Here is a 12,111-nt window from a genome sequence, read left to right on the forward strand (position 1 = left end):
CCATCCATTAGACCCTTATGTCTCCCATACATGTTTGGCATACAAAAAGAATGGTATGTGATTTCTCTGCATCTTCAGAAGTATAGCTATGAAGCAGATCAAGTACTCAATTTAAAACCAAGTCATTTTACTTACTAACACCAACTATCGCTCTTTTTAAAACCCAAACTATATAATTCTATACCATTCTTTTCAACTGTCTGACAGAACACTTGTTGGCCAGTTAATATATTAATTGAAGCAACATAATTTACTGTAGTTAAAATAATTTGTATTAAAAAGTAGATTTATAGCAGGCAACAACAACAACAAAAATCTAGATTTCAGATGAAACATAGGGAAGAGTTACCTCACTCAAAATAAATGAGTTTTTCTAGTCACCGGAACAAACCTTTTCCAAAAAAAAAAATAATAATCCTGAAGTAGATACCAAAAGAGTAGAAAAATCACTGGAAGAGGAGAAAGATTTACCATAAACCATACCACAAAGTAGTGATATAAAAGTTTGAAGAGGGTACACAAAAAATCTCCATTTCAGTTAGGCCAACATCAGGATTTATTTTCCAAAGTCTATTCTTTATGCTTGCATCAACTCAGTGAATCTTACCATACTTTCCTGTAAAAGTATATGCAGGGTTGAGGTGTCTGGTTCATTCAGTTCCAGACTGCTATTAAAAAAACTGTACAGTTGAATATTCAAGGCTAACCACTTTATTTCATTTGAACCCATCTACCTAATTTTTTTTTAAAAAAAGCGTTCTGTCACATTCATCTTAAAAGGTTAAAAAAATCACATTTCACTGAAGTTAGATACATTTCCTTTGTGTCAGGTGCAATAAAGCTCAAAAACAGTTTTTTTCCAAGATTTTCCCATCCCAGGAATGGGAAATGATTTCAGGTCTCTTCTCAATATTCTTGCATCAAGAGAAGCAAATTTTCCAACTTAAAATAATGCAGCATTCTGATGTACTGTCTATCTCTGCAGTGATTCCCTTTTCCAGGTGCAGGATTTAGTAGGATTTCAACAGACTGTATTAAATTTCTTCATTCTTCTAGCAAAACAGTGCGCAATGCATCTTCTGTATTGATCAATATTGAAGCTATTGCCCCATCATTAAACTCAAAAGAAGTTCCTCCATCTACCACCATACAGGCATCCCAACAACGTGATCGGACACAAACCCTGCAAAAAAGAGACAAGTGATCAAGTGTCTTGAACAAGTGTTACACTCAGATTTCCTATAAAATAGTTAGAAAATACACTACTTCGCTATACCACAGTTTTGGACAAGGGGTTAGTTCTAATAGACTGAATAGCCCCTTTTGTTTTATGTGTTAGTAAATCAGAAAAAACATCCCAAGCCAGGGTCAATAAAAATAGATTTTTTAAAATTTAAATTAAATATGTTTATTTTAAAATAAAGTTTGTTTTTCAAAAAATAAACCTATTTAAAATTACACTTGAAACTGACAGCCTACTTTAAGGCCTAAACTTACTATAATCTAGTAAAATAATTTAAATTAAATAAAAAATATTAAGCAGTACATGTTTGCTGGCAAGTGTTAAAGTAAAAACTGAACTGGTGGAAGTCACTGGGTCAAGAGAAGGAATCAAATTGTTGAACTGCAGAACTAGCTTTTGACAGCAGCAGCCTCTTCTGTACATACAGAAAGAATATTTTCTTTATTTCAGTTTATTCAACTAGTTCAATTAAATGACTACCTAATCCAGTGTTGAGACACTAACTAGGAGTTAGAAAAGCAGGAAAGCTTGTTTTCCTCTTCCGATCTACAAATAAAAACTAGATGAGAGGATGAAATCTACCAGTTCTAAAATCTTGAAGGACATAGTGACCAGAAACAATCTGTTCAATTCACTTCATACAGATACTTGCTTTAATAAATCAGTTTTAAATGCAAACTTTTTTCTTATCAAAACATGTTTTATCATAAAATGTATGTATCTAGCACATTTAAAGAAGTTTTATTTAACTAATAAAATCATTTTACGTCTGGGCTTGTACATTAATTGAATTTGAATTTCCATCCAAATAGATGGCACAAATCACAAGAAAAATAATTAACCATCTAATACAGTATTTTTCAACCTTTTTTCATTTGCAGACCCTTACACTGTCTTACAAGGCCACTTCAGACCCTTTTGGAAATCTTAGACATCCTTTGCAGACCTCCAGAGATCTGCGAACCACAGGTTGAAAACCACTGATCACTTCAGACCCTTTTGGAAATCTTAGACATCCTTTGCAGACCTCCAGAGATCTGCGAACCACAGGTTGAAAACCACTGATTTAGTAAATAAGAAACCTATCGTTCATTTTGCAATGTAATTAAAAAACTGAAAATGAATAATCCTAATAAGTGTAAAATAAGCTATATAAAAAAGGTATATAGATATAATGTATGTTCCTAGTTAGCAAAAAGAAATACTAAATTTAGTATAAAGGCTGTATTTAATTGCAAACCAACCACTAAGAATCAACCACACTTGAGGAAAATAAGTACAAATGCAAAACAAGGTTAAAAATCAATGATTTAAATCAATCCACCCTGTCCCCATCCACACAGAATCCCACTGAAAGAATGCACTATTCTTCAAGCATCTTTTCCAAAGAACTTCAAATTGTACTAAACAGTAAAAAATATACAGTATTAGCACTTTGCTTAGGAGAGGGAAGGAATCTACATGAAGGATGAAAGTAGCCATCCAAATGCCATCCAGCCAGAATTAACACTATCTGCTAGAAAAGAAAGACAGCCCACATAGTGCGACTGTTCAAATAATGAGAATGCCGTAGCTCAGTTAAGTTTTGAAAGGAAGCTACAATTAAACCCATTTAATACTGACTTGCTTAATGAAAGGTTTCTTACAAAACTCCATGGAACATGAGCCTGTTCAGCACAATGCTACCTATTTGATGTCCAATTAAAGTCATGAACATCAATTTGTCACTGCATACAGCACAAGCAATTTCAGTATTTCTAAATTAGCAGCACTAGTGATTTTCAAACAAGGTGAAAGGTTTACACATTCTTCATTGTATGCGAAACAGATGTGGGCAGATGGCCATGATTTTGCCTTTTACCGCTAAAGAAGTGCAAGCTTGAAGGTGATATTGCTTATTGGAAAATCCCTTATGTAGAACTAGCTGATTACTGTCAATATTAAATGAGTTTGACTATACGTATTTTAAGCTAAAACTTTACCTATAAATTTTCTAGAAGCACCCTCTTCTAATACTGAACAAAACACCAACAGACATTGCCACTATCATATTCTTCCAGTTAACTTACCTTTAAAATGAAAAGGAATTCAACTGTTGGGGTTTATCCTTCAGAATGTGTAGAAAGTGAGAGTGGTATTAATAAAAAATAAGTTTTAAAAAATGTCACATTGACCAAAAATCTGTTTTAAAGGCTGTATGAATGGTGTCCATTGCTGGGAGAAAGGAAACCGTGACTCACCTCCTTTATTGAGGGTGACTATCTTTCCAAAAGTCACAATTTCATAGAAACAAAGCAATCTTACTTTGGGGTAGGGGGTGCAATTTCAAGGCTTAATCTATTAAATTGGAATGAGATTATCCAGCATTTTACCTCTCCACTGTCCCATCTTTAACTTTGTACCAAACAAACCTAGTGTAAATTTATACTCAAAGAGAATGTCTCCAATACAGAATAAGCAAATGGTGGAGAACATTAATTGTTAAGAACTCATCCCATATCAAAAGCTTCCTCCTTTAACAGTTTTCCTCTACTACTATTTCTGGGGGGCCTCGATCACATTTAGACCTCAGCATGTTGAATAAACTCCCTAGTTTTGTTCAGTTTAATATTGTTTATATTTTTGCCCATCTCATGTGATCTATTCAGGTGAAGTGAAATTCTTTCCTTGGTCTGCTCAATTAGTCCTGAAAAAATCTAAGAGAAAGAAGGACACTTGCTTCCAACTCAGTTTGGACTCAGAAACCTGAGTATCAAGCACAAGTCAAGCTCTCAGGCTACCTATTTTATTTTACATATTAGTTAAACATTAAGTGTTCAATTACATGTATAGGCAATACTTACTTTGAAAAGAACCCACGCTGCAGACTACTTGAAAAAACCCGGTTTGCAATAGGCTCTCGAATACTGAAAAACATCTTTGGTTCTTCTGGACTATACAGCAGGGAGTCATTATATTCATTTGTTACTGTAAGTACAAAAATTGGATCAACACTTTCTCTAGAGGAGTTAGTAATTCTCAAGGTTGCACATTCCAAGCAGAGGAACAGTTCCACTATCAAACTGTTTAGACAGCATTTATAATTTTTAAAAGTGCCCAGTTAGAATGAAAAACATTTCTTTACAGGAGGAGTCATTACAGTTCCACTGAATGACTAACCACTGAGTGGCGCTCTCAATTCAGAACCATTATTCGAAGTATCAGTTCTCAATTGTAAAGAGCTGAAATTCTCTACCAAAATATTTATGCCTATTACACATTAAAGTATACAGATTCTTGAATTGCAGATGATATAGTACATTTTATTAAATGTGCTTCCACTTAAGGAAAAACTACTGTTTAGTGTAACGAAACACTTTTAAGTGCTGTAATTGTTAAGTAATAGAATACAACCAATATGAATTATTTAAAAAATGCTATAAAACTACTAAAAAAAGTCATCATTTTCACTAACCTTTCTGTATTAGTTCCCTGCTCAAAGGAAGATTCAAGCTCTCATGCTTTTTAGCTGTTGAACCAAAGGAAGAAAAGGACCCAATTAGACAGGATCATCTGGAGATAAAATTAACATGTAATGCTGTGTGTGCTGTCAACTCACCAATCTTAAGGATCTCTTCAACAGCCTGGGTTGCCACCTTGTTAATATTATAGGACCTAAACATGGAAGTAAAGATAGCATTTGGTAAGTAACACATGCTGACAATCTCTTCTATAAAGATTTCAAAATTATCCAGGAGAAAAAAATGTTTGTAATCAAGGTTGAATAAAGATGATAACCATTTCAGAAAATGCCTTAACACAACTGTTAGATTAAAAATCATCTACATTTTGGAAAGCACAGTAATCCAAAATTGAAGTTTCACCTAAATAATTAAAAGATTTGAAACACACAAGTTATACAAATAATCTGAATTCTGCCTCTGTCACTATCCTTAGATCCAGCAAGCAATAGCTGTCAATTGTTTTCTTTATATCTAAAAGAAAATCAACTCAAAACCTGCAAATTGAACACAGTCTATGTACATATCCCTTACCCTCATTCTTCCACCTACTTATTGGACCTAGGGTTGCCAACCGTCCAGAATTGTCCTGGAATCTCCAGGAACGAAAGATTAATTAAAAACTGTTGTGATGAAATCTTCAGGAATATGTCCAGCCAAAACTGGCAACACTAATTGAACCTGATTCTCATTTACAAAGACTCCTCTCCTCTACTTTGGAAGTGTAACAGGGACTTAAAATGGAATATATTTATGCTTGAGTAGCGTCAAGGTGCCGGAGCGTAAATTAGAATCAGGCCCATTAGGTCTTCTAATTTAACAGAAGACCTAATGGGTCTGATTCTCATTAAGGCAGGCTTTACACCACTCAAACACATATATATTTATGCTTTAAGGCCCCCTTATAAAAGAGTCCTAGTGTAAATGAAAATCAGGCCCATTATGTTTTTTATTAAATTAGATTAGAAGGCCCTCTGAGATTGGGACTGTCTTTTACTATGTTTTTACACAGTACAGTAGCACAAGGCCTTGATCCTGTATTAATTTCCTGCTCAGAGGAAGATTCAAGTTCTCTTGCTTTTTAGCTGTTGAACCAAAGGAAGAAAAAAGCCCAGTTAGACAGGATTTAGGCACTACTGGAACAAAAGCAACAGAATCTGCTATAAACTTCAACCTTTGCCATCTTGTGCTCCAGATTCATTTTAAAAGTTGCTGTTTCTAACACTTAAGATTGTGAAGATAATCATGAAAATAGGAATAGTGCAGTGTTGTCTTTGTGTATGCAGGAAGCATCCATTTGACCTGCCCCATTCATCTCACTGGATTTTTAACTTTGAAACTGAGTCGTCTTTCAGTGACTTAACTATTGTATTGCTATCCATCAGGCATCACCCATCCAAAATCATCTGCCTAATGTACATTCCCAGCTGCCAAACACTGCAGCAGCTCACCCTACTCAGCTGCCAAGCCCTCCATGCTCATCCTCAACAACTACCACCTGAAATTATGTATTTTCCAATACAAATTTCTGCAGTACAGTGAAAACTGAAAAAATGTGTGGACAGTGTGAAACAATTTAATATAAAAAACACAAGGGCTACATTGCATTGAGTGACATGAAATCTGGTGGACTCTGCAAATCCAACAGAGGCTAGCTCCTTCCCCCTTCCCAGCCACCTCATCTCCAGGTGGCTTCTCCCTCACATTCTCCTGACCAAACTCTGTGTCCCCAATGTAGTTTTCTCTCGATTCTCCAAGATTTTCCCTTTCCATCATGTGCTTGTCTGTCTGCCACTCCTAGCCATGAGAGCCATGATAGGCAGAAAAACTGAGCATATATTTGTCAATGATTTTTCTTTTAAATTATGCATTAGTTATTCATCAGATAGAAACTTGGGTTGTGGCAACTCGTATACTGCCCAAAATAATTGGCCTGATGTGTTAGAAGCTAAAGAAAATGAGCATATCAGAGAACAGTTTTAGAAACTTCAACTCATTCAAAATTGGTTTCAGATGAGAAACATTTAGTACTTTAATATTAAAATAGTGACACTAACTTACCAGGCTTTTGATCCTGTTCCAGTGCATACATTGAGCCCTGAACTCTTCTGCTTTTCCCATGGACCATCATCAACTGATACCTCATAGTAGGAGGCCCTATGAAGCGAGAATTTAAAACTGGGTTTGCAGGACTTATAGTTCACCCTGAATAAGACAGAACACATAGCCCTATATCAGGCATGTATAAATCCAGAAGGACCAGTTTCAAATATGGCTGACAATTTTACAACAGAGTTTTGTACAGTTAACTTTTGATATGGAGGTAAGTATTGCTTTGCTGTCTCATGACAGGTTTTTTTTTTGTTTGTTTGTCTGTTTTTTTTAAGTAAACTACTTTGCTAGCATAAATATTAAATTGCATTGTTACACCTACAGGAAATCAAAGTTAAACTATTTTGATAGCCTTTCAAAGGTGTCCAATCAACACTAAATGTTAAATTTGAAAATTCTACTACAAAATAGCTTCCATCTACTACAAAATAGCTTATGACATGTTTTGAAGATACTAGTATTTTCCACATTTCAACATGAGCTTTGCTAAGCAGATTCTTCAACTGTTGATACCATTCATATTGCATTCCATGCAAGTGAGGAACTCTTTATTATTTTATATAGTGGTCACAACTTTGTGTACAGCTGGGATTTCTGTGCTTTCTGAAATGGAATTACATATGAAACTATCTCCAATTGTACAGTTATTGAATTACTGCATAAACTATGCTAATGCCATCATTTGGTCCCATGTTACCAGATTACATCAGAATACTCAAACTGGTAGGAAATTCCAGTGAATTCTAATGCAAGTAAGAGCAAAGCTTCAAACTGAATTTGTGATCACTTCAATAGCAAGTTATAAATACGGCTGGATTCTTCAAATAGCTCTGACTTAATTAAAATCACCAAGCTTTGTTTCTGCTCTATACAAATTCCTTTTAAACTATAAATGTAGTAAAGTAGTCGTCTTGTTACATGATTGTCTTGGAAAGCAATCACTTTTCTGTGCAATGCATTATGGTACATCTGCTAAGCTACACTGAGAGTTGCATTTTTCTTTAAGTCTCAAAACTTCCCTGGGCTAGAGCTGCTGAAATATGAGAGTTAATTCTGTTTATAAAATCCAATCTAGATCATGAAATCTAGCTTCCTGATAAACACAGTATGTCAGCAGCATACATTCATTAGTAACATTTGAGTCACACTTCAAAAGCTCTTCTTCGAAAGTGAGCTGTATGGATGATGAAAGCTCTTATCTGGGAAGACTACACCTTGAAACCTGGTCTTAACTGGCTTCATTTTTGTACATGAACCCAGAGTTTTAGATGACCACATTTTTAAAGAACTCAACATAGAAAGATGGAGGAAACTGAAACCAAGTTATTAAGAAATGGAGCACAGAAAGTAGACTAACCTGTCAAAGGCATGACAAGCACCCTCTAAACAAGCACTTCTAAACAAGCAAGTTTAGAATAGACAGTAGTTATTCCAATATCATAACTCATTTTCTTTACTGACCTGCTGAGTAAGCTCTTGTAGGGAACTTTAAAGCCTTTCCTAGTAGGTTCTTTCCACTGTTACCGGGACAAAAGAGAGGGGGAAGGAGGGCAGTTCGTGGAGTGGACATGTGCAACACACCTACAAGAACAGTTAGAGAAAGGTAGGTAACCATTTTTTCTTCAAGTGCTTGCACATGTCCATTCCACTGTAAGTCACACATGAGCAGACAAATACAGCAGTGGGCTCAGAGTCTACTTGAATAGTGACTGAAGGACAAAATGGCATTATCCTGCACTGACGGAAAATAGCATAAGAAGAAGCAAAAGTGTGGACTGATGACCAGTCATAGCTTTGCAAATGTCTAAGATTGGCATAAGAGCCAAGAAAGTGCCTTCGTTGCTTGTGTTCTAGGAGAACATGCTGTCTGGTAGGTCACCAGCTCAGACCACAGCAGCAGGCTAATAGAAATCAAAGAAGTGTCAAAAGACATGGTAATGTGTGTTGGCACAATTCAAAGGAAATGTGATGGTATTGCCTTCATTTATCTGTAATCTGCTGAATGTTATTACATTACAATGTGCATTATACACACACATATACATACACACAAGCCTGTACTTAATTAGCCCTAAATCAAAGTATGTATTAGTGTTTAGATGAGAATTTACTCAATGTGTAGAACCGCATGTAAACTAATGGACTGTCTGGATGGCTGTAATTAAATGTATTATGTATGTCTATGTAATTGAATTGCCCATTAACCAGGATTGAATCCTTAGAACTGCAAATGAGAAGCACGCTAACTTCAAAGCATGGGTTGTTGCATTCAACAACGGGAAATCTACAGACTCATGGTGTGCTGGGAACACTGTGCCAGTCAACTTTTCAGGGGAGACAGCTATAAGAATGAACCCTGGAAGCGACCCTATATCTCTGGACTCATGGAGTCTGACAGGGGGAATTCTGAGCAATTGGACAGAGATCCCCAAAGGCATTGAGGGTAATCCTGAGAGATTTATGAAAAACCAGCAGATTACTACATCTCTGCTACCACTTGGACTGAAATTCTGATTCACCTGTAATGCGTTTTACCTGCTTTAATCTCTCAAAAACATTTCTTTTCTTAGCTAATAAATCTTTAGTTAGTTTACAACAGAAATTGGCTACAGCATTGTCTTTGGTGTGAGATCAAGAGTATCCATTGACCTGGAGTAAGTGACTGGCCCTTTGGGGTTGAGAGTGACTTAATGCGTGGTGAATTTTGATTTTAATAACCTTTCATCACTTAGTCCAGTTTGCCTGGGTGGCAAGATGCACTGGAGAGCCTAATGGGGACTGTTGGGGACTCCACAGTAAGACTAATATAACAATTCAGGAGTGCACAGTTGTTACCAGCTATGTGAAATCTAAGTATAGAATATACCCAGTTTGGGCCATCTGCCCTGTTCTTTGACAGTTTGACCAGAGATTGGCACTCTCAGATGTGCGCTATTCCAGACAGCGTGACACACAACAATAACTCTAGCTGGTGGAGATACCTTGGTTAGCTGGTAACGAATACACAATGAGATCCAGGATGAGATTCTTTGAGTGGAAGTGGAGATTGATTGGTCCTTAACCCTGTCTGCAACCGCAACAACCAACCATGTGGCGGATCTAAAGGATTTAGTTCTGTCCATGTAGAAAGCTAAAGCACTTCTCACATCCAATGAATGAAGCCTCTCCTCATCTCTGTAGACATGAGGTTTGGGGAAGAATGTCAGGAAACAGATTGCCTGGTTAATATGGAAATTAGAGACTACCCTGGAGAGAAATTTTGGGTGAGGGCAATGACAAACTTTGTCCCTGTGAAAAAACTGTATAGGAAACAGACACTAGGGCTGTTAATTCGTCCAACCTTCTGGCTGAGGTAGTGGCCAATGTATGCTACTTTCATACAGAGGTGAAGCAGAGGGCAACTTGCAGGGAGTTCAGATAGTGGTCCCATTAACTTAGCTAGGACCCAGTTCAAATCCCAGTTCAAAGGGGAAGGAACAGGATCTTGGACATGTGGGTACTACTTGGACAAGCCATTTGGGAACTCGGTAATGACTAGGTTGGGGAAAAGGATCTACCATCCATTGAGGTCTGACAAACTGAGATGAAAGCCAGGTGTATCCTTATAGAGCTAATCACTAAACTCTGATGTTTCAGAGTTTAAGAAGATAGTCCAAAATGAGGCTCAGGGGAGAATGCTCTGGGGGTACAACTTTCTGCTGGGACCAAACAGAGAAGCACTTCCATTTAGCCAGATACATACTTCTAGTTGTGTTACTTAAAAGCATGGATGCTTCATGGTTAAGGTCTTGTAGGTCAGGATGCTCAGGGTCTTGACTTTGTACAAGACCCTGATCAGCAAGGGAACCGGAGAGAAGGTGTCCAGAAGAGTCTTTCCAAGGAAGTAGAAACCCATCTGCCAAAGAGCCTAGGCAGAGACCTCTCCGGGAGCAAAACCAATGGAATTTTCTGTTGGTCTTTTTTGCAAATAGGTCCTTTGGGGAGCTCTCCTCTCCCCCATGCAAAAGACTGACCTGGCAATGTCTGGACATAGAGACCACGCGTGGCCATCGGAGAAGGTCCTGCTCAGTCAATCTGCCAACATGTTCTGCTTCCCTGGAAAGTAAGCTGCTTTGAGATGAACTGAACTGGTTATGAAAAAAATTCCACAGGCGAACTGCCTTCTGGCATAGCTGGGTCAACTGAGCCCTTCCCTTTGGTTACAAAGCTGTCTGTTAGAATCAGCAAATTCTTTTCTGAATATGTGGAAGGAAGGCTGAACAGGCTAGTCTCACAGCTCTTAACTCTGAGGTTTATGAATCAATAGATCCTGAGGTGCCCAGAGACCTTGAGTCTGCAGGAACTCCCATATGAGCCCCACAACCCAGAGCTGATGTGTCTGTGACTAAAGTGAGGGCTGGAAGCAGGGAAGTGACAGGGACCCACATAGAGTGAATCAGAGGGTCTATTCATCAAACCAGGGATGACAAACCTGACATTGGCACCGAACCACCTTGTCCATGTGATGTCAACTTGGAGTATACACAGACGCTAGCCATGCCTGAAGCCTTCTGAGGTGTAGCCTGGTGAGCTGAACCACTTACATACACCCTGCCACGTAACCCAGGATGCAGATACAGCTGTGCATTGTGGTGGAGAGGGTAAGCTTTCACTTGAAGCACAAGACCCCATTGTCTCGAACCTGGATTGCAGTAGCAAGGCCTTGATAAAGTCTAAGACCGCTCCCAATACAATCTATCCTTTGTATAGGTTTGTGAATTGATTTTTCCCAATTCACTAGGAGCGTCGGTGGGTCGAATGTGGACAAGACGGTGGATATGTTGAATAACACCTGAGTCTCAGACCGACCTCTGATCAATGTCGTCCAAGAACATATGAACTCCTGATCTTTAAAGATGTGCTGCCAGTACTGTCATGCATTTCGTGAACACCTGAGGAGTAGCTGAGAGACCGAACAGAAGAACCGTGAACTGATAATGGGACCCCTTTATGGGAAACTTACGATGGTCATATCATATCAAAGGATGCTAATTTCCATATTGTAAGTTGAGGTCAGCACACCATGTCTCCAGGGAGGAGTAATCTAGGCTAGGTTAAACATGCAGAACTTAATCTTCAGGGATTTGTTTAATTCTCAGACACAAAATCGGCCTGAGACTCTCTTTTGCTTTGGGAATCAGAAAATACTGGAAATAGATGCCTTTCCCCTGACTCCCAGTGGAACTTCCTCTATGGCCCCTGCTTGAAGAAGTGACG

At 37.8% G+C, this 12,111-nt stretch overlaps 1 protein-coding gene across 4 annotated transcripts in view; it reads right to left on the reverse strand.

Annotated features, from left to right (window-relative positions):
- Positions 1-254: 254 nt before the first annotated feature.
- NADK2 (NAD kinase 2, mitochondrial) overlaps positions 255-12,111 on the reverse strand; it is a 60,278-nt gene continuing 48,421 nt past the window's right edge. For 2 of the 4 annotated variants that reach the window (XM_039543249.1, XM_039543247.1), the window contains 5 exons: positions 6,805-6,948; positions 4,842-4,897; positions 4,698-4,751; positions 4,087-4,210; positions 255-1,183 (listed from right to left, as the gene is read on the reverse strand). In XM_039543249.1, the coding sequence (XP_039399183.1) occupies positions 1,045-1,183; positions 4,087-4,210; positions 4,698-4,751; positions 4,842-4,897; positions 6,805-6,948 (517 nt within the window). In that variant the 3' untranslated portion in view covers positions 255-1,044. The remainder of the gene's footprint in view (positions 1,184-4,086; positions 4,211-4,697; positions 4,752-4,841; positions 4,898-6,804; positions 6,949-12,111) is intronic. The other 2 variants (XM_039543250.1, XM_039543248.1) reach the window with 1 other exon arrangement.

The sequence above is a fragment of the Mauremys reevesii genome, linkage group 6, assembly GCF_016161935.1.
Source record: "Mauremys reevesii isolate NIE-2019 linkage group 6, ASM1616193v1, whole genome shotgun sequence".
Lineage (NCBI taxonomy): Eukaryota > Metazoa > Chordata > Testudines > Geoemydidae > Mauremys > Mauremys reevesii.